Below are 23,682 nucleotides of genomic sequence, written 5' to 3'. Positions count from 1 at the left end.
CCTGGAAACCTCCCAAAATAGATTCAAACTGGACACGTCTACACAAGACACTTTACTGCACAGTAGAGCAAATTACTGCATAGTAATTCAAAACACTTCCCAAGATGTAGACAATACAGGCAAAATAGGTATAAAGTTATTCTAGAAAGCTGTGATAGAACCTCCTTGGTCTTTCACTGCAAATAACACAGAAGCATGATTTTTGGAAACAACATATTTGCTCTATAAATGTGGATGTAGTGTCCACTGCAGAACTAATAAAATACGTTAAAATTGGCTTTAATTCATTGTTTCACCTGTCAACTTTTATTATTACATGAAATATCCCCTCCCTAATTTTAATGTAGTATTTTACTTTTATGTTACTTTACACAGTGAAGTTACAAGGGAAGTGTCATCATAATTATTATTTTTGGATCAGATTTTCTCTTTATGGTCATTTTGGTGGCTTTGCAGCAAGTTTATAATCTGGACCTTCTATTGGGTGTCTTCATTGCTGTAGTCAGAGATGGCCTCAATTTTCTACAAAATGACTGTCTTTGGCAACAAAATTAGAAATGGCCATAAAATGTAATAGGGCATCTTATTTTTATTAAGAGACTTTTTCTCTACTGATTTCAGGGGTGTATCTTTGCTACACAGTTAGACCCATCTCATACATGGATGTTTTATGAATTTGTCTCCACGTGCAGATATTTAGAATAAAACCTTGCTTTTGGCTAGGATTAGCTGAGGGCGTGGACTAGAATGCATGCTCTGTTCTTCACTTGGATTTATAGTTCACTCATTTTGTTGTGAGAATGGAAGATAAATCATTTACATGTTGGCCATCCTTCTGTACCAACCCACAGTTTTCCCTTCAGTGTACAGGGCAGAGTTCTCCTTCTGTTTGAGTGAGAAATATAAAGCAGCAGGACCCGGAACTGAAATCATGATAACTTAACTTGGATAGTGCTTGCAGAGACCTGCTCTTGGCTGGGATGAGTGAAATTTATTCTCAGCTAATTCTTTGGCTCAGGTCACACCTAGAAACTTCTCCTATTGTTTGATGTTAATCCTAATTCCATTCTTATATAATAAAGGGTTTAGTCTGCCTGTCTGTCTGTCTGTAATGCTCTTGGAGCACTCTGACTGGTTAGTGAAACAATCAATCAGAGTGTGGAGCACCACCGTGACAGAGGAGATGGAGTAGGGGGGCAAGACCAGCTGTCATGGAGGAACTCTGCCACCTCCAAGGAGCCGGGCTGAAGTGGGGTGGAGGGGAGGCCAGAGATGCCGGAGGCAGCAGCAATGTGGGGTGCAGGCAGAAAGGGATGGAGGAGACAGTGGGGCAAGCTTCTCTTCCCCCTCCGCCCCTGCTCCTGAGAGGTGGCGGTGTGCAGGGTGGTGAGTAGCAGCGCTCTGCCCCCCCTCCCCTCCCCTAGGTCATTCTTGATGGGCAATTGGTTAGTTTCATAAATAAATGTAAAAAAAATTAATGCCTCCACTCTGGAGGCCAGCCATGCTCTTGGAAGTTCAGTGTGTTCACTGTCTCCCAGGAGGAATTTATCTCATAGCAGGTCTAGGAGAGGACATGGCAATAAAGCATTTAGTGTTGTTTGAAATATAAACAAAGTGCAGTTTTATGTTAAATAAACTTGACCTTGAAAAGTTCATGAGATAAACTAATTTATTCTTCTATTAAATAAATAGAAACACAGCATCCAATATTATCCAAGACTGTTATCCTTCTTTTCCAAGAATGAGGTGACATCAATATAGCTGCCAAACTTTGTATTGCCTGTTAAAGGGAATGCATTAGGAAGGAGGGAGCAGATTCCTTAATGTGCCTCTCAGTTTACACAGAACTAACCAGTACAAACAGAATGGAGTCATCCTCATCAGTGGCACTGTCCTGCCAATGTTTGCATGCTGGACTTGTCCATTAACACTGTCTCTTTCACTTAATGGCTGTGCAGCAGTACAGGCTATAGACATGACATGCTGTCATAGATAAAAGGCTTGGCCCTGCTTGTGGAATTTCAATCCCCCTCTTCACCCAGGAAGTTTGGTTTTGAAGAGAATGCTTTTCTTGTGCAAATGTTATAGTGAAATGTGTACAGTTCATGCTTTCATGTTCCACTTTTGGGGAGCTGAAGAGTGGAATTTGTCCTGTCCTGTAGTGGCATTTTTAATATTTGCTTCAGCCTCTCACTTCACTCTGAACTTAGAGCTTACACTGAGCTTGTTTTTTTTGACTGACTGTCAAAGAACCTACTGACATGTTGCAGTAGAAGTAGAGTCCTCAGAGATATGGTGTGTATGGAATATGGAATAATTTAATTTACCTTTCACTCAAATTTGGCACTTATCTGTCAAGTTGAGGAAGTAGCATTAATAAAAGGCCCTTTAAGCTATATATTCTTCAAAGGAATTATGACATTTAAACACTTACTTAATTGACTCTCCCCTGTGTAAGATTTACAAAACTCTACTTTATAATGTTAAAGCACAATATGCAAACTTTCTTAATGGATATAGGGGCGATCTCTCTAATGAAGAAGAAATGTGAAATGAATGAATCTGGAAATCAGGTGGGGAAGCTTTTTAGACCTTGCAGTCAATGGCATTGTGGTGTTCAGTGAGTACTGGTGTGTCAGACTTTTCCAAATTCAAATGCATCCAAGTCTATAGATGTCAATCTTTTTGTTTTTGGAGGTATTTTAATAATCTGTATTTCAACATATTATGAAATGTGTTTGAGACTCTGTGAACTTCTGGTACCTTATTATATACTATTAAGAATCATAATAGGAGTAAGGGGAAAAAAAATTCTCAAGGGTAGGCCAACATAACCCTTTAGGATAAAGTGAAATATTTTTATACAGTGTGATAGAGATGACCTGGGAAGAGAACTTGTTCCAAAGGTTCAACCAAGTTCATAGTATATCTTGATTTTTAAAAATGTTTGGTATATTTAGTTCCTGTGAATAATACATGCAGTTCTAGCCACATACCCTATAAGATATGACAGAAATACTTCAAATTATTAGTGCCATGAAGTGGCTCTCTGCTGCTTTGAAAGTCATACCTGAGTTAAGACAAGATTGCACAGTCATGAAGTGGTTAAATTTCATGGAGGAGCCAGTTTGCCTAAAACCAGGGCACAGAAGCATAACACTTGGCTTGGATCAGGAGTATCAAATTCATCAGGCCATTTGGGTTAATATAATCATAGAAAGTAATCACAATGAGTATAAAATAAAGTGATAGTATTCCGTTGCCTGTGGAATCAGCTAGGGAGTTTAGTACTTAAATGTAGTGCATCGGTGATTAATTTTAACTTTTTTAAAATGGACATGGCTAATGCAGAATATAAGATGTGTGCAAAGCTTCCAAATTCAACTACTTCTCTTCCTGATATTGGGAAGAGAATACATATGACTTCTTTTTTCCGTTCTGTTTCAGAATTTATTCATATGGTAGCCATGTGAAAACTAGCATTTTAGTCCCCGTGGCCTTACTCTGATCCCTGAGGAAGACCTCTGGGGTCAAAACAATGGAGGCTTGCAATGAGGCAAAATCCTGAAAAGCATAGAAAATTATAGGAGTGCTTACCATGAACAAAACTACAATCTAGTGCCTGGAGGCTGTCCCTTAAAGCATCTCTTAAAGGAACATGTGGCTTTTTGGGAACACAAACCACCACAACTTGTTATTAGAGCTGGAAACAGACAAGACATCCCCTAAATGCTGAGGGAGGGAGAGAAGGGAAGAGGTGCTTAAAACACTTATGGTTTGTGCTTATTTATGATTTATGAGTTTGAAGTCAGTTTTTAGTTGTAGCTCTGAATATATTTTAATTGAGGTCAGCTGGTACATTTAAGTGACATTTTACTGAGATTATGGATAAGCAGATAACTGCTTCTGCTGTAGACTATGCTATTTAACCTGTGTTTCTTAAGTGAATTGATTTTTCTGCATTAAGCTGATTTTAAGTTTTGCACGGTTGTCTTAAAGATAGATATTTTTGTAACTTGTAGACTGGATGATGGACAAAAAAGGTTTTACAACTGGCATCCCAGGTTTGTCAATATCCCTTACTAAATGCAGTATAGTTAATTAAAGAGAGAAATTAAAACACTTCTTCAAAAATTTTATCAAGTACTTTTCATAGAATAGGTTCCATTCTGTAACATTCAATCAAGATGTTAAACACATATTAAAGTGTTTAGGTACTTTCCATGGTAGCGCTTAGATTTCCAAAGTTATTGTTTACTGTCCAGCTTTAAAAAAAAACAAAAACAACTTTCATGTATCCATGAACAGTAGACACAACAGGTAGTCTGGAAGTCATTCTGGGCTAGCTGAACCTACATGTTTAGAAAGAAAGATAAAATTCAGATATCTTCTGGGAACTATTTTTCAAAGCACTGACAGTGCAACATGGTGGCCATATAATTCAGATGTTAGTATGTAGTAGAACTTTTAAAAAGTATTCAAATCACTCATATACATTATAGTACTTACATTTAGCATTTTCTGTCTCACCTTTTCCCAAAAAATGTGGACAGGTGGCCTAAAGATTGAATGATATACTCATCTTCTATATAATTAATATACCCAAAGGCTATAACATTCTGTATCAGCTTAATACTATAGCTTTTTCAATCCTTTTTCTTGGGGTTGCATGTGTTTTGGGAAGATGGAATCAGTTCCTTGGCTTCGAAAGAATTCTAATGCGTTTTTTGTTTTAACTTTTATTCTCTTTATTTATTTAGACGTCTGAACAAGAATAAATTACAGGTACTTCCTGAGCTGCTTTTCCAGAATACACAGAAGTTAACCAGATTGTAAGTAGAGTTTGATTTTTATTTTTTTTTAGTATGTACTTTATGTGCCTGGATTCATTGTGTGGGTTGCCTGTGTGCTTTGGAGGCTTCAGGTGGTTGCTTTTAGTTATATTTAAGATATGTCTTGGTTTGAATAGTTGAAATAAGGACTTTTTAATCATGATTGTAGCTATGTGCTAGAAAATAAATATTTGAAGGAAGGAAGCCACAGGTTACTTTTCTTTGTTTCATAGTGTATGCAGATTCAATGTGATGGCATCAGTGTTAGTATATTAATAATAGTCTATGTAGAGCTAAAGAGTAAGTTCAATAATGGAAAATATTTGGGCTTGGTATAGTAACTGTCCACAGAAAGAAAGTCTGTTCTTGTGGTATTTTAATGGTATAATTTCAGTTGAGCCAAAGATAAATGCAGATAACTTTGGTTGGAGTTGTGCTTTTTGTATTTGAAGAACAAATATTTTCCATTTCCCAAGGGGCATTGAAGATGCCAAATGATAAGCTATGCAGGTGGGAATTAGTTTGGTTCAACACAAGGAGAAAGAATAAAAGAAATGAGTTTAGAGTTGGTGTGCTTTTCTCAATCTAAGCCTAGTCAGTAGAGTGTGATGATGGCAATGGATATTCAGGTTGTGGATGAGCAATAGAGTTGTTGATGCTTCTTCTATGTAGGGAGCAAGATTGCATATTTCTGTGAAGAATGCTATTACTATATTAATAGGGAGGCAAAACCTCTTCAAAACACTTTTACTTTAACCTGCAAAAGCTTAACTGCCAATTCACTTTCACTGTTTGGGAAGTTTGCTGTACGGTTATTTCTCTCTCGCTGTTTCTCTCTCGGTGTACGTCTATGTGTATATATATTCTTTTTTTAAGAGGTTATTTAGATTTATGGAAAACTTGGTCTGACTGGTGAAATTGTAAAGTTACTACTAGGCAGCTGAAAGTTTGCTTTATCCATGTGGGATTGTAAAAATTCTGTTTTAATAACTGTGTAATCAAACAAAACAATTTCAGCACCACAGTAACTTTTCCTTCTTGTAGAAATGTGAAACTCATGGTGATGAAGTGGTTGATAAATGGTGGTTTAGAAACAGATTCACCAATTAAAAGTAGACTATATCAGTGTTTTGAAGCAAAAGAATTGGGTAGTGTTGAACATACTTAATTCAAACGTGAAGACTTCATTTCACGTAATGAATTCCTTCATGTTATATTTCCAGTGTGAAACACTTTTTACCCACCTTGCTGAGCTCTTCCATTGACTTCTAGCAGCAGCATGGTTCTAGCAAGAAAACCTCATAAATGATGCTTGCTTTTTAGTTTCAAAATCTGACTGCAGAAATGCAAGTCCTGTTATGTCTCACCTGGTCTTGGAATTAGTTTTAGCACAACTTTTAAACACACTGGAAAAGATCTGCTGAGTGGAATTTCTAAGTCTGAATAGTACATGTGCATGCGTACTAAGATCCTTCCTGAAAGTTTCTGTAAATTTTGCATGTTGAAATTGTTCTTCTAATTATACACTTAGTTTTACCTTGCAGATAAAGCCATCTCATTATATTTATACCTGGCTTTATACTTATTTCCTAAAAGGTTGATCTCTCATACCCTCTGTATACAAATGGCAGAATTTTAATGGTAAAACTCTGTAGAGCTAATCCATAGGTTTTAACAAAGTCTCAGTTATGTAACATGCATAAACCTCCTTCATGGATAATTGTTGTACTGCATGTGATTATCATTAGATTTAAAATACCTTCTCCCAGGTGTATGTTTAATTACCATTTCAGCATGTTAGTTTGGAAATAGGCTGAGCATATCAGGATCTGACAAAGGCAAGTCTCTTGACTGAATTCTGGCTTCCTACATCAAAAGATAAGATAATTACCATCCTTTTTCCTTGATTTCAGTTGTCAGTATAACAATTTTGTGAGATTTATGAAATAGCTGCATGTATGTCAATTAGCATGTACTTGTATTATAAAAAGTAAACCTTTAATTTAAGGTTCCACGCAGAAGTAAAAGTAGTTGTGTATTTTGAAACAGAAATATATTTCTTTGATTGTTCAGATAATGATGCTTACTGTCATTAAACTTGGCTAAGAGTTTAAATTTTATAAGGTAAAATTACAATACTTACTCAAATATAAGACAACCCTGATAATAATACAACCCCCCAATAATTAGATTATACATATGGAAATTGTATAAATTTGTTATAATTTTCCAGGTTTAGAATCTAATTACTGAAGGTTTGCCTTGAATTTATCCCCCTCCCACTACTATAGCAGAGAAAAAACATCTGGGGGAATCAGCCCCATTTTCCCTATGCACCCTTCCCCCTGCAGTCCCATCCCATCAGACCCTGCTCTCCCTGATCACATGGAAATGATAGCTAAATTTTGAAAACACTGACTTTGAAAAAAACATGCCTGTAGTAATTTTCATATTATTATGCATACCCATAGGCTTAATTTATCCAGAATTGATGCATTTTACCTTTTCTGAAACTGTTGCAAGTTTTAGTACAGGTACTCCATAAACACACTTTTAAGCAGCACTTTGTACCTACGTATATATAGTATAGACCACGGGTTTTCAACCTTTTTTAACAAGTGTATTCCCCCGACCCTGTTTCTGGGAGTGAGCACAGAGAGCGAGCTGAGGTGGGGGGGTGGGAAGACGCTGCAGTGTGCCACGTGGAGCTGGTAGCATCTGGCATGCCCCTCCCCCTCTGCTGGGTAAGAAGCAAAGTATGGCAACGTGCCTCCATACCCCAGGGTGTGCTCTGTCCCTGCCCCCACCTACCTCCTATGGCCTGTCTAAATACCCCTGGGGGTATGCATACCCCCAGTTGACAACCTCTGGTATTAGACTATGCATGATCTTGATTTAAAGCCAAAAGGCTCATGCTTTATCATACAGTTCATTGGGCTTGGCCCCAGTAGAGTCAATAGTATTTCAGGCCATGGTGACTCCTCAGTATGTGTGTACTCCAGATTACCCCTGCCTTCTCAAAGCATACATGTATTAATTAACCTCCAATTTATGACTGGAATTGGGTGCTCTTGTCACAAGTCCTGGGAGCCTTCAAAATATTATATGTAGATGAGGCACAGGGCAAACTGTTCTGGCTCCACTCATAGAGAGCAGGGCCACACTAATCATGTGACAGGCTGAGAGGGGGAGTCGGGGATTCTGGGTAAACTGCTTGGGTCCCTGTTTGGTGATTGCCAAACATTTAAGGCTGGTGAAGAAACAGGAATACTTGGAAATGGGAAACAAAGGAACAGCTCAACTGTGGGAGTGAAGAGGAAGTTGAAATGTATTCAATGTAATGGATCAAAGATTTGGGACTGAGGGGAACTGTACTCACTGAACCATATACTTTATTCATATAAGCTGCACTAACCTATCCTTCTGGTAAGTTCCCATCAGTATGTTTGCCCAATATGGGCCACGTGTTTTATAGTCATACTCAGTTTTGGCTATATTTAATCAATTTCATAGTTGGTTTTCACTGCTGAGCACAGGCTACTTTTAGCAACAGTTTAATGATAGACAATGTATTTAATGAGGTTTCTTTGTGTATGAATGTAAGAGGAACTTTTTCCCCCATGCTGATGGAGGGGGATGACACACCTTATCTTGTGATTAAATAAATATGTCACTGCGTTATAATGTAAGACAGATAAAAGAATATCAATTTTACACTTGTATATTGCCTCCCATCAAATGACATTAAAATGTTGTACCATATAGATATCGATGGTTGAAGACACTCAAGGTTTTGGTGATATAATCAGATGTTCTGCCATGGTCTTTGTTATTAATAGTAGTTAGATGTTTTTTTCTTTTTGTAGTGTCCTTTAGCTAGAAGGCAATAGCTTTTTTAAAAGGTACAAATGTTAACAGAAATATCAGATTTTAAGTGGAACATATAAAGTACACAAGTAAACCACTCAATATTATTGCTGCATCCAAAAGTAGTTTTGCAGTTCTGCTGCATATGCTTCAGTAATACAGGGCTCATCAGCATCTACCTACAGGGGAACCCCTTGATGAAAGATTTTCTTTTACATTTTACTACTGATTTACACAGCAGTTCTGATCCCACCTGCAGTAGAATCCAGGAATTCGGAGCCTTTCCTCCTCATTTTCATCCTGTGAGTTTGAGCAGAGTTCAATAATGCCAGTCAATTCCACTTGAAATAGGATCTGTGGGTAAAATGCTTCACTGGAGAGGCATAATGATAAAGAATATTCTTTTCCAGCAGCTGATCTAGACTTTCAAGAAGAGAGAGTGTTTAAGATAGTGAAGAAGGGGAGTAACATAAGTGAGGTCAAGATAGAAAGAAAATTGAAAGAAGTGATTAGACTTCAGTATGGAGTAAGAGAAAAGTAAAAGGGGACAGATGGAAGAAAAAAGAAAAGACAGTAATACTTAACAGATTAATTTTACTAGTTCTGGTTTATCGACAGTACTCAAATACATACTATGTGGGCTATCACAATTTCACATTGGGCAGCCCACTGGGTTACCGAGCTATAAATAAATTTTCTCATCAATTTTTTTAAAGTTATAACCTAGACAGTCCATTAGAAGTCCAGATAGGTAGGTTCATCTCACTAGAGCCACCTGATGCTTTGAAATCTAGTGGGTCAAAATTACATAGCTCTTCATAGCACCATAGGGCAGAAGAGCTTGCAGGCTCATATATTTTATTTGGATGAAAGCTCAGTCAGTTTGAATCAGTGTTTTATCTCACTTGGGTTTGAATGTGGACCTTTGGCAATCTCCATATTTAAGCACAGGCACCACTTCAGTTCCAGCTCAGCCTCTGCCATGAGGTCTCCAATGGGAGACCACATGACTTGGTCATCTTGTCCCCCATTGGAGCTACAAGCCCCTGATTGGAAGGCTATAAAACCCTCCCACTTGCTGCAGGGTTTTGTCCCTGCCATGGCACTACTGGGTGCAGTCCTGCTCTGACTTCAGTTAAACCTTATTGCTGTTTTGAATCCTCTGATCTGCTTGTACTGACCACAACCCTATCTTGATCCTTGGCTTCATGTTTTAGAACCTGGTCTGATTCCTATGGCCTTGGATTCCACTCAGGCAAACCCCAGACTTACTGCAAACCGCTACGACTGCCTTTACCGCAATCAACACTTATACCTATGGTAGATTTTTTAGGCCTATGAAAAGGTACAGAAAGGTGCCACCCATTTTTTTTAAATCAGTTAGCAGTTTCATCTGCTTAGAAGCAGCACTGGTCTAGTCCAGTGTCTAGTCCAATGTATACTTCGCTCATTCTGGCCCCAGGTGTAGTTTCATGAAATACTTTCAAATATGTTCAGAGTTAGCCTAATGTAAGTGAAGATTTTTTTCTCATAACCATACTCTGGAAATGTCACTGAAATTTATGGTCTTAAATTTTGCCAGTTAATTTAATGCAGGAACAAAGAGTTTGTGGGTAGGTGTGTGTGTGTGTGTGTGCGCGTGTGTGTGTGTGTGTATGTAAAGAAATGGTAAATATTTTTTGTAATATTGTCAATTACTTAAGAAAATAATTATCCCACTAAATACTTACTTGTGTTCCCTAAAGTAAAGGAAATACGGGCTTCTTCCATTGTATACATGCCATCAATAAAACTCAAGTAATTGCTTTGGACACCATTGCCTTTTTTCTGTACATGGCAGAAGAATCTAATGCATCCTTGTAGTTCTGAATTCTCAAATCGGGAATAAAACAATTAACACTGATCTCAAAGTAGGTATTTACCTTAAAAGAAAAATCAAGAGTCATTAAAGTTTATTTCTAGGGAAACTTCACTTAACTTTTCTACAAAGGCCATGTGTAGATGAAATGAGAGGTGTGTGTGAATAACACTTTAAAGCAGGCTAAATGCTTTTGCAGCGATTTAATGGTGTCGGTGTTTGGTTTTTCATGCCTCGGCAGCATATTGCACATTAATTCCAGCCGCTGTAGGAAATTCAGTGGCGTAATGCGCTTAAAGTGACTTGTGGCACCTTTGAAAAGTTTTAGTTTGCTGCCTCTAGAGCTGCAGGGTGAAGCATTGCAGGCAGCCTGCAGGCAGCCTGGGAAAAAAATCTGCACCGAAGAAAAGCGGTGAGCTTGATCTCTCTCCGCCGCCCCCCACCCCCCAGGAGCCTGCCTGCCTGCCTGCCTGCCTGAGCTGCATGGGGGCCTGAGGGCAGGTGCTGCTTGTGGGCAGCTGCCATAGAGGGAAACACCAGCACCCCTCCACAGCCCATGGACTGTTCTTCCCGCCAGGAACTTACCCTCCCTTCCCTGCCAGAGAGGCAGGTAAGTCAGCAGGGTGTGTGCACGACATGGGAGTTTAATCAGCGCTAAATTGAAGTGGTGTTTTTTAAAACCCACCGCTTCAATTTAGGGTCCCCTTTCATATACACAGTCCCGTAGGTACTCTTTTACTAATAATCATATGTTTCCAACTATCCAACCTTCCATCAGTGTTCATGAGGGGAAGAACGTTTTTTGTTTGTTTGTTTGGGGGTTTTTTGGGTTTTTTTTAGTTTCTTCTTGCCATTGATAACTTAAAGCTGTTTATCACTATTGAGCTTTGCCCAAGCAGCATTTGAAAATTGGAGCCTTCAAGCCTGCACTTGTCATTAGATGTAGTAAGGGCTAATGGCCTTTGTGAAAAATCTAGTGCAGGTGTCTGCAGTGTTTTTGGGCAGAGTGCCAAAACACCCACAACCTTGACTTGTAAGATGTTGGCATGCCAGGGGCAGATGGTGGGGGAGCTGCAAGGGGTCAAATCCTTGTTGTGGCAGTGCAGCCCAGCAGTGTGCACCAAGAAAATGCCTTTGCGTGCCACACACTGGCACCCGTGCCAGGGGTTGCCTGTCCCTGATCTAGTGAAACATCCCATTTTGGGTGCTCATTAGGCTACTGTGTTTGGATCCCAGCACTGATTCTTTGTGTATTTTAAGTTCTCATGAGCTTTTACTCTATACTTCAAAAAGCACAATAGGTATATACAAAGTGTAAATAGTTAAAGATTTTTGACATGCTTAAAACTGATTAAACTGACTCTTCCATAAATAGATTTTTCTTGTTGTTGCTAATTTCAAGTAATATGCCTGCAGTTCCTTTCATTCCTCCTCTTACTAAGTAATCTTTACTTCCAGTCTATTTTATTCAGGTCTATAATATTTTTTGGAATAATATTTTTATGCGCCTTGAAGAATTCAGGGACTAAACACTAAAATTATATCAAAGTGAAAAACCATGTCACTTGTACATATAAATGTTTTACATATCTGTTGTTGCTTGGACCTCTTCTTATTTAGATCTCTCTTCAAAAGAAAATTCACATTTAATCTGATGAATGATGTTCTATTAAGAAATATACTTCACACATCTATTTTTTAAAATGGTATCTGTTAAAAGGTTGAAAATAATTTTATACCTTTCCTTTTTAGGAAGCTGTGTTTCATTTCTCCTTTTGTATAAACCTTATTTTCCAGATGTCGTTGAGTTGGGCTTGGTGAAATTTTAGATGAAAACCCCACAGAGTAGGAAACCTGACTATATACTTGAAATGAATGCTCGGTCATGTTGCTAATAAATAATCAGCAGAAATTGAATTAGTTGTTTTGCAACTGAGAGGGTTGTGTTCTGAATTGAACAGGTAACCCCAGGTACCTTCAAGGGAAAGGTGAAGGAGGAGAAGGAGCAGTGGTTTTGCAGTACCTATGAATTACAGAATAGGCTTCTAAGTTTTATAATTCTGCATAGGATTCATCATCACATCTGGTTAACATTACCAGCAGATATCTATCTATCTATCTATCTACCTAGAGATATTAATAGATGGATATATCTATATCTATAGGAATAAACCTTCAAGTGAAATGTGAAAAATCCCACAAAATGGGCACGTCCACACATGCAAGCACGTGCTCTTGCAGCAGCTCAAATAGAAGCGGTGCAAATTTGAGCTGGGGCTTTTTGCCTCAGCACACGTGCTCAGACATGCACTTTGTTGTGGAGCAAATTGTGCCACTTGGGGCAAAATAACCCTGCCTAGCTCTTCCCAGATCTGCAGCCAGGGGGAGCTAGAGCCCAGGGCCAGCACCTTTGCTGTCCCCAGCAGTATAAGAAGCTGCCCTGTCCTGGCCCCAGCAATACAAAAACCTGCCCTGGCCAGCAGCTCAGGGTTACTTGACCTCAGGAGCTTCTGGGGCAATTGGTATCTGGGGACACTAGCCCCTTGTGTCAGCTAGACTGCTGAAGTAGCATCCCAAATTCAATTTTTAAAAAAACCTCAAAATACACATTCTTCCACAATTAGAACAAAAGAGAGAGAGAAAGGGGGATTGATCAGATGGGGGCAATGTTTTATTGCTATATTTACAATGTTAAAGAAATTTGGGAGCCTACCAGTGTCTCTACCATAATAGTAAAATAAATCCTAAAAATATTTTAATGTTTGCTTTGGGTTTCCTTATCACATGGTGGGTACATGATGGGGGGGATGTGGGGTTTGCAGGAGAGGGTGGGAAGTGGGGTTGTGGGGATGTGGGTGGGTGTGGAGGGATGTGGGGGGCTGCGAGTCACTGTGTGGGTCGGTGTGGGAGGACTGTGGGTTTGGGGGCTGCTTAGGAGGGACGGCAGCCACTTACAAGCATCACCAACAGTGTCAGCAGCACCTTTTTTGAGGGGGTGCGCTGCCATGCTCAGGGAGTGCATGTACACCCCCCTACACATCACTAATGGTCCCCTGCCCCCAACAAGGTAGAGACACCCCCCACAGCACATGAACTACACTGCCTGCAAGGTCCCAGACACCTCTGGAGGCTGAAGATGAGCAGGAGAACAAGCAGGAGTCTGGAGCAAGTAGGAGAATGAACAGGATCCCTGTTGGTTCCCCGAGTTCCCCATTTGTTCTCCTGCTCCCCATTCATTCCCCCCATCCACTGCTCATTTCCCCTGCCCCTGTTCATTCCCCCCATTTCCTGTTCCTTCCTCCCACCCTCTGTTCAATCTCCCAGCTCCCCGCTTGCTCTCTCAGGCCCCCCACACTCACTGGCAGTAGTTGAGAATGAGCAGGAGGTTGGAGGGAGCAGAAGTCTCCAGCTTATCTCCAGGGGCTTGTCTGCAGCCTTCTGCTGGTCTCCAGCCCCCTGCTCCTTCCCCAGCTCCTCTCCAGCTTCAGGAGGCTGGAGACAGCCCTGGAGACATTCCCCTGCTGTCTCCAGCCTCCTGCTCCTACTCCTGCTTGTCTCCAGCCTCAGGAGGAAGCAGGAGGCTGGAGACATTCACCTGCTGTCTCCAGCCCCCTGCTCCTTCCCCTGCTCCTCTCCAGCCTCAGGAGGCTAGAGACAGCAGGGGAATGAGCAGGGACTGGAGACAGCCCCAGAGACATTCCCCTGCCATCCCTTGCTCTCCCGAGGCTGGAGACAGCAGGGGAATGTCTCTGGGGCTGTCTCCAGCCTCCTGCTCATTCTCTAGTACTGCCAGTGATTATTTGGGGGTTGGGAGAGCCAGCAGGGAGGTAGGGGAACAAACGTGAGGCATGGGGAACTAACAGGGAGTGGAGGGAGTGAGCCGGAAGCTAGGAGAATGAACTGTGGGTGGGGAGAACAAACAGGGGTGGTGGGAATGAACAGGGAGTTGGGGGAAGATCCCTGCCCTACAAACCCCTGCTTACCTGGGAAAAGCTGGGTCCAGAGCCCTTGAGCTTGCACTGCTGCCTGTCCAGCATGGGCCTCCGAGTGCTTAGAAATTACGTGGATCTACAAATCCATTTAAGGTTAGACATGTGGCCTAAGGACAGCCATTCAGCAACCCTGAGCCTGAATTGATTCAGTCTTTGCAGGCTAGTCTAAGCTGCAAAGCTTGAACTGATTTGGAGGTGGATAGACATTACCTTTTCATTCCAGAAATTCAGGCACTTGCTTGAAGTGGCTCAGGCTGGAAGCTGGGGGGCACTAAAGCAACCCTCCCTTCCCTTCTACAGTGCTGAGCTAAAGGTGGGGGGTGGGTGTGGCCATGCCCCAGAAGGACGCTCTGATTAGGGAGGGGTTTAAACCCCGACCCTGGCCTGCACTGTCTCAGGCTCTCTCCCCCTCTGATAAAACCACAGTGATTATCAGCCCATCAGCAAAGTAGAAACTTCTCTCATTAGTTCAAGCTCATCTTAAACAGCTTTTTCCAAGGAGGGACTTTACCAGCTAACCTGTTGATTAACTCAAAACAGCACTAAGTGGACACTGTTCTTTCTGCCTGTCCCAGTCAAATTGGTGATACATACACACAAACAACTCTCAACATTAGCTATCATACCACATGCCTAAGGTCCATGGGGCTGGGGTCCATGCTGTAGTAGATGGGAGGGAGGGAGGGAGGGGAATCCCAGCTTGAGCAACCAGTAGTGAGGGAAGTGCCTGCAATCTCTCCCAGAGCTCTGGCTATGGAGGAAAGGGGTGGAGCCAGCCTGTTCTTTGGAGCAGAGAGAGGGGTGGGGCCAGCCCAGCCCAGGGCTGCAAAGCATCTGGGATGCTGGGAGACTCTGGTTTAAGTTAAACCAGGAAGGGGTCTGGGACAAACATTGCATACACCGGTTTGACCCAAATCAGTTAAGTCTGATACTACATTCAACCAGGTTTATCTTAAACCAGTTTGAGGTTTGGTTTATGTGCACTGAACTTATGTTCTGTTATAGGTTAAACCAGTTTCTGATCACTTAAACTAGTTTATGTGTAATGTCGGTCCCTAGCCGTAGAGAGGGCACAGAGAATGCTTAAAGCCAGAAGTTGAGGTGATTATCAGACAAACCAAGAGACCTCAGAGTTTGAGCCACTCATAACTAGACAGATAGAAGAGAAGCAATGTAAACATTAAAAATACACTACTAGTAAGGGGGAGGGGGAGGTATTAATTAAAAAAAAGCCAACAGAACTTTCCTTAAGCTCTGCAAAAAAAGAAGCAGCCCATAAGCTCATTTCACAGTGTAGAAAACATGCTTTGATTTGTAATATAGTATTTTTAATACATCAAACAAAACGTAAAATTTCAGCAGTTTAGAATTTTTCTTTTTGTAGATTCCATGGGTGTGGACAGTTTCTTCCTTCAGTATGCATAGTGACTCCTATCGATGGTCAAAACACATTGGCATAGTAAAGGCTAGGTATTTAAGGTCTTTGGGTGCCTACACAAGTTTTTAAAAATTTGGCCCTAACAAGATAACAGATACACGTTGATTTGTTTTGTTTTCCACACCTGAGGGCAACCCAAGGTACACTACTGAAAGAAATATTTATTAGGATGAGAAACATTAGACAAATAAACAAAATTAGTGTTTCAACCAAGACTGAATCACTAATTACACTTGAAAACTGACAGTTGACTTTGGTTGGAGTGTACATGTTGTGTTTCACCCATAATGCAATATTACTTAGTCATCAGTCAACAATGCAAGATGGACACTGCAAAATGGATAGTTCAGATTAGATAAGACTATGGAGGTCTGGCATACTAAGGTATGACAACAACAACATCCTGCAATGTGAGAATAGAAGAATCTTGACATTTAAAAAATAAGCCTGACAACAGAGAGCCTAGAGTATTTTGACACAGGTTGATCGGGGGCAAACTTTATTTATGGCTATGTGCATATAACAAGGGACAATAGCAAAGTTAAAATATCTCATTTCAGATCGGAGGTATATGTTTGAGCCTCGCTCTGAGCTTGTGCTGAAGGCTACCCCTAGTTTATCTAACTGTAAAATGCATGTCTGGACATTGTAGCTGTAGAGTCAGAGGTGGCCAGCTAGTGCACTCCCTTGTGTGCATATAAAAATGGGTGTCTTAGCCATGCTAGCTCACCAGTCTTAGGAGGACTTCTGAATTTTTATGTACAACATTTTTTCAAAACCAGAAAAAACTTAAAGTTTTGCAAGTATTTAAGCAGCACCATTCATTTGTAATTAGTGACTGTCATAGAAGATATGCAAGTAAATCAGACAAGTAGAAGGTAATGTTATAGTTATTATATAGTTACTTTGTGCTAAAAAGAGACCAGATCTAATTAGTACTATGGAATTGTCAGATACCAATAGGTAGAGGTTACTGAATTTGTCTTGTATGATCTGTAACATATACCAAATATTTTTAGCTCAGAGGAATTTACCAACACAATTTATCTCCTGGGAAAATGTCTTTATTTCCTGTGTAATAATTAGACTAGTTTGTATGTTATTGCTCACTAGGTTATCGAAATAAGATAAGTTAGCATTTCTTGTAGCATGCAGTATTCAACTAACTAAATGGTCCTGAATACTGATCTCATTCTGATACTCAGGGAATATTTTTTTCTCAATGGGCAAGCTACTTAGCTGTCTTACGTGAATGTGTATATGTAGTAAACCTAGTAAATTCAGGTTATTTGCATTATAGTAGGCTGCCTTATACATATTTGTCTGTGGAAATCATCTTGCAGTATAAGGAAATATATTCAGAATGAAACCTGTGTGCTATTTTCTCCTTTATTAGATCAAGGCCCTGCAGCCTTAGTCATTAACAACATAATGTGTTGGTTACAAGGCTTATAGTCTCCCCTTGGCACATGCAATGCCAACTGTAAATCACCCAACTGTAAACTAATGCATTCCACTGAGTTTTCACTGTGGTAGCAGTAATAGCAGTAGTTACATTATGCTTTATGTTCTAAAAGCACTGTAAAAACATTAACTACTCATCAAAGTAGATGGAAGAGGAAAGAGCATTATCCCCATTTTTTATAAATTAAGAAAATAACAGAGGATGAGATTTGAACTAAGACACTTGATTGGTTGTAAGAATTAGATTAGAGCCTTGCCTTCAATCTGTTCTTGTTATTTTGTGGTAGGGTGACAAATAAAGCTGGCAGTAGTTCCACACATGAAATGATGGCTCAGAAGAAACTCTTAGAGTTTTTGTTCGCTTATTAATTTAAACCTGTTTTGCTTGCAAATGTAGTACACGTGTCTGCCTATCTGGTTGATATTTATTATTTAATGTTGAAAACTATGTTTAAAACTACTCGTATGTTTTTTCTTTCATAGCAATTGTAAACTAAGGACTTGTAGTCCATATAATATTTTATTCCTCCCCGAAGAAATCTGGCTTCATCATTCACTTAAGCTTCTTGCGGGTGCGGGGGGGTGTTGAAACAGTGGGCCCAATCTAGCAATCTAAGTTACTTCACATGAGGATGTAAACTAGTTTAGATCAGGAGCATGTTAACCAAATCTATCAAAAACACATTCAGAATGCAAACCTGGGCTGGGAAATCCCAGCTGCTTGCCCCAGGGCCAGAGCTGTGGTCTTCCTAACCACTGACCCTGATTGGTTGACTTTTAGCCCCCTTGAAGTCCCCCAGCTGTGGACAGACAACACCCCCTCCTAGCCCCAACTGCCCAGATCCTGCCAACCCCTCCTCCCAGACTCGCAAACCCCCTAAATCCCACCCATTCCACTCCCAACTCTGAGTTACACATACCAGGTTCCCCATGTGGCTCCTGGCACTGATGAATGACTCTATAAACTGTTCCCAATCTATATTCAAACAACTTTAAGACACATGAACATACACTGGATGTGGCAAATGACTATACACACCCAGAGAAGAGACACAGTCTATAAAGACAAGACAATTAAGCTTCTTCTAAGTTTCTCCTTGAAGTATTAATACATTTAGGTCGATCAAAATGCAGCTTTGTTAGGTAGATCAAAATGCAACAGCTGTACATACATTTTACTGCTTCTTGTACAGACTTAAATAAGTTCAAAACAGGATTTTCTGAAAACCTTTAAAAATACTTTTTAAATAGTTTTGAGTCTTGATCTTGAATGTCCAATTTCAGCCTGCATCATGAAGCTGTGGCTACTTTAAAATCATATTGAAATAAGGTTTATAATAGAAGTGTTGACACCTGCTGAAAAACCTTCGTCACAGAGCCTAGTTTTTCTGTTTGCCACAGAAAAATGCAGAATCCACATTATTCACACTATCTGTTGAAAGTGCAGCAGTGTCCCATGATGAGAAGCACCATTTTTGCTCTCTTTTATTTTTTCTGCAGTTTTTGCCTCGGCCAGTCAGCAGCAAGGGACCATGATTTTTTGTGTTCTTTAAATGGATTTTTTTTTTGCTTTTTTTTGATGGAAAAGAAGGATCCCTTCTGATTACAAATCTGTGGTGTATCAGAAATCTAGATGCTTCAACACATTTCCTTTAAATGATAATTTTATAATATGCACTTGAGGTTCACTACTGTCTTTTTATTTAATGCATATTTTACATTATAATCTTTGGAATTTCTTTCCTGTTTATGTTCCAGTTTTCCTTCCTGTGTTCTGAATTGGCTTGTGATGTGCAATTCCAAGTGTGTTATCCATTTGTTCTGTACAGAGAGGATTATAGGTTAAATAATTTCCAACAGTGTTTACTGGAATTACGCAGCTGTAGTCCTGCTTATTGAACTAACTTGAGGGCTGGACTTGACTATCAGGTTTGATATGCCAGATTCTGCCATTCAGTTCTACAGCACATCTCAAGCCAGATTTTGGTGTGCCAGCCTCTCCTATTTGGAATTCACACATGCTCAGTATAGATTTAGTATTGATTACTTACTCAGCAGAGTATGGACCCTGGACTTCAGAAAAGCAGACTTCGACTCACTCATGCAACTCATGGGCAAGATCCCTTGGGAAGCCAGATGATGGGAAGAGTTGTTTAGGAAAGCTGTCTGTACTTTAAGGAAGCTTTACTGAGAATGCAGGAACAAAACATCCCGATTTGCAGACTAGCAAGCATGGCAGAAGACCAGTTGGCTTAGCAGGGATTTCTTCAGTAAAATAATTAAAAAAAGGAAGCGTATAACAAGTGGAAACTTGGGCAAGCAACTAGGGAGGAGTATAAGAATATTGCTTGGGTATGCAGGGATTAAGTCAGGAAGGAGTTGCAGCTAGCAAGGGATGTGAAGGGTAACAAGAAGGTTTCTACAAGGATGTCAGAAACAAGAGAAAGATTAGGAAAGTGTGGGTCCCTTACTGAATGGGGGAGGAAACCTAGTGCAGAGGATGCAGAAAAGGCTGAAGTGCTCAATGCTTTTTTCACCTTAGTCTTCACAGGCAAGGTTAGCTCTCAGACTACTGTACCTGACAGCACAGTTTGGGAGGAGGTGAACAGCCAACAGTGGCGAAAGAGCACGTTAGGGACTGTTTAGAAAAACTGGACATATACAAGTCCATGGGGCTGGATGGGAGGCACACAAGGGTGTTGAGGGAGTTGGCTGAGGTGATTGCAGAGCCACTGGCCATCATCTTTGAAAGCTCATGGCTAGCTATCAGGAGAGGTCCCAGATGATTGGAAAAGCACAATGCTCATATTTAAGAAAGGGAAAAAGGAGGATCTAGGGAACTGCAGACCAGTCAGCCTCACCTCAGTCCCTGAAAAAATCATGGAGTAGATGAGGGGCAGGCAATTATTTCAGGTGGAGGGCCGCTTACCAAGTTTTGGCAAGCTGTCAAGGCCTCATGGGTAGCTTCACCCCTTGACAGGTGCCCTGCCCCCTGGTCACCATCTTGGGACTGAAAGCCCTGCCCCCTAACCCCTGACCTTTGCCACCAGAAGTCCCTTCCCTTGCCCCCGGAAGTACTCCTTTCAGCAAGGGGTTTTGCCATCTCAGAACCAGAAAAATACCAAATTATATTCTAAAGAGTGAACATCTAAAATATTCATTAATTTGATTTAAAAAAAATATTTTTTCCTGGTTTATATGTGCACATGTAGAGCACTTATAGGTGATTGTATACAATAACTTAAAACGAAGTCTTACTCTTGTATATTGTTGGTGCTGGGGTGGGTATATGTTTGTGGGGGATGTGGCTATGTTGGGTGTGGGGAAGGGCATGGGTGTGTCTGTGGGGTGTGGATAGGTGTGGGGGTGTGTAAGAAGCATGTAGGTGTGAGTGTGGATATGTGGGATGTGGGTGGTTTGGGGTTTGTGGGGGTATGTGTTGGGGGAGGGTGGCTGGGGTATGTTAGGAGGTGTGGGGGTCTGTGTGTATGGCAGTGTGAGGGTGGTGTGGGTGCATGTGTATAGTGGGGTGTGCATGTGGGACTTGCCCTATGAACACACACACACACACACACACACACACACACACACACACACACACAACGTCCCTTCCTATACCCCTCCCCTCCGGCCCCATGTTCCTGTCCAGCGATGCAACTGGGAGCCATGTGGTGCTGGACCAGGGCAGGAGCAAGAAATTGGGAAAATGGCTGGGGGTGGGGCTGGGGGTGGGGCTGGGCTCCTGCCTCCTGCTGCTGGCTCCCCCTGGGTCCTACTGCCCTGGCTCCTGTCATATCTGACAGGAAGCTAGGAGCAGATAAATATTTTCTAAATGTTTTAGGGATCTTGCAGGCTGGGTAGAATGGCCCAGTGGGCCAGATCCAGCCCGCAGGCCATATTTTGCCCACCCCTGGAGTAGATCCTTAAGGAATCCATTTCTAAGCACTCGGAGGAGAAGGTGATTAGGAACAGTCCATGGATTCCCCAAGGGCAAGTCATGTCTGCCCAGCCTGATTGCCTTCTGTGATGTGATGACTGGCACTGTGGATGTGGGGAAACCAGTGGATGTGTTATACCTTGATTTTTAGCAAGGTTTTTGATACAGTCTCCCAAAGCATTCTCATAAGCAATCTAAGGAAGTACAGGCTGGATGAATGGACTGTAATGTGAATAGAAACCGGGCTTGAGCATTGCCTCAAAGGGTACTAATCAATGGCTTGATGTCTAATTGGCAGCTGGTATCAAGCAGAGCGCCCCATGGGTCAGTTCTGGGGCTGGTTTTGTTCAACATCTTCATCAGTGACCGGGAAGATGGCATAGAGTTGCACACTCAGCAAGTTTGCAGATGACACCAAGCTGGGGGGAGAAGTAGATATGCTGGAGGTTAGGGCTAGGATTTAGAGTGAGCTCAACAAATTAGAGGATTGGGCTAAAAGGAATTTCATGATGTTCAACCAGGGTAAGTACAAAGTCCTGCACTTAGGACAGAACAGTCCCATACACCAGTACAGGCTGGGGGTTGACTGACTAGGCAGCAGCTCTGCAGAAAAGGATTTGGGGGTTACAGTGGACAATAAGCTGAATATAAGTCAACAGTGTGCACTTGTTGCCAAGAAGACTAATGGCATACTAGGCTGCATTGGTAGGTATATTGCCAGCAGGTCAAGGGAAGTGATTATTCCCCTCTCTTCAGCACTGGTGAGGTCACATCTGGAATATAGATTTCATAGATTACATAGACATTAGGGCTGGAAGGGACCATGGGAAATCAGTCCCCTGCCCCATATGATGTTCAGTTTTGGGTCCTCCACTACAGAAAGGATATGGACAAATTGGAGAGAGTCCAGTGGAGGGAAACAAAAATGGTGAGCAGACTGGGGCACATGATTTATGAGGAGAGGCTGAAGGAACTGTGCTTATTTAGTCAATACAAGAGAAGACTCAGGGTGCGGTGGGATTTAATAGCAGCCTTCAAGTACTTGAAGTGGGGTTTGAAAGATGATGGAGCTAGACTGTTCTCATTGGTGGCAAGGGATACTGAACTGAACATTAGGTTAAATATTAGGAAGAATTTTCTCAGTAGGAGGGTATTAAAGCACTGAAATAGGTTACCCAGAGGGGTTGTTGAATCTCCATCCTTGGAGGTTTTCAAAACCCAGCTAGATAAAGCTTTGTCTTGGATGATCTAGTTGGGCCTGGTCCTGCTTTGAGCAACCCTTGCTTTCTATGATTCTAAGTCACTATAGTGCCTAAGAGATTTGCTGTACTTAATAGTACCTTAAGGACACCTAGAATTGCCAGAAAAAAATAGATTTTGAGAGAGTTATTACAAACTCAGTTCTTTAGCAGTCAGCTCTAGCTTCATATAGTTTCATAGTAGCTAGGGTCAGGAGGGACCTGAACACACCCCCCCCCCCCCCCCCCTGCCACAGGCAGGAATGAATGCTGGGTTCACAAGACCCCAGACAGGTGGTTATCCAACCTCCTCTTGAATTTGCCCAAGGTAGGGGCGAGAACCACTTCCCTGGGAAGTTGGTTCCAGATTTTGGCCACCCTAACTGTAAACTGTTGCCTTCTGATTTCCAACCTAAACCTATTCTCCATCAGCTTATGACCATTGTTCCTTGTTACCCCGGGTGGTGCTGAGGAGAAAAGGGCTCTGCCTATTTGCTGTTCATCCCCCCTGATGAGCTTGTAGGCAGCCACCAGGTCCCCCCTCAGCCTCCTCTTGCTGAGGCTGAACAGGTTCAGGTCCCTCAGTCTCTCCTCGTAGGACCTGTCTTGCTGTCCTCTCACCAAGCGGGTGGCCCCCCTCTGAACCCTCTCCAGGCTGGCCACATCCCTTTTGAAGTGCAGTGCCCAGTACTGGATGCAGTACTCCAACTGCGGCCTGACCAATGTCGCATAGAGGGGGAGTATCACCTCTCTGGACTGGCTTGACATGCAACTTTGGATGCATGACAAGGTATGGCTGGCCTTGCTGGCTGCAGTCTGGCATTGGCGACTCATGTTCATCTTGGAGTCAATAATGACTCCGAGATCTCTTTCCGGCTCTGTGCTTTCAAGAAGGGAACTCCCCAGCCTGTATTTTTGCTGTGGATTCCTTCTCCCAAGGTTCAGCACCCTGCATTTGTCTACGTTGAACCCCATCCTATTCTCATCTGCCCAGTTTTGTAGTCTGTCTAAATCTAGTTGCAGCCTCTCTCTCCCTTCAAGTGTGCCCACCTCGCC

The 23,682-nt window shown here is 41.6% G+C and overlaps 1 protein-coding gene across 1 annotated transcript in view; it reads left to right on the top strand.

Annotated features, from left to right (window-relative positions):
• The window catches only part of LOC102384541 (slit homolog 3 protein-like), a 185,408-nt gene that overhangs the window by 75,601 nt on the left and 86,125 nt on the right, over positions 1-23,682 (top strand). Inside the window, exon 5 of the mRNA XM_025212571.1 lies at positions 4,761-4,832. Within this exon, the coding sequence (XP_025068356.1) occupies positions 4,761-4,832 (72 nt within the window). The remainder of the gene's footprint in view (positions 1-4,760; positions 4,833-23,682) is intronic.

This window comes from Alligator sinensis, unplaced genomic scaffold (assembly GCF_000455745.1).
Source record: "Alligator sinensis unplaced genomic scaffold, ASM45574v1 scaffold606_1, whole genome shotgun sequence".
Lineage (NCBI taxonomy): Eukaryota > Metazoa > Chordata > Crocodylia > Alligatoridae > Alligator > Alligator sinensis.
The sequence above is the reverse complement of the archived record's forward strand: the minus strand, read 5'-3'. Positions and strand labels throughout refer to the sequence as shown.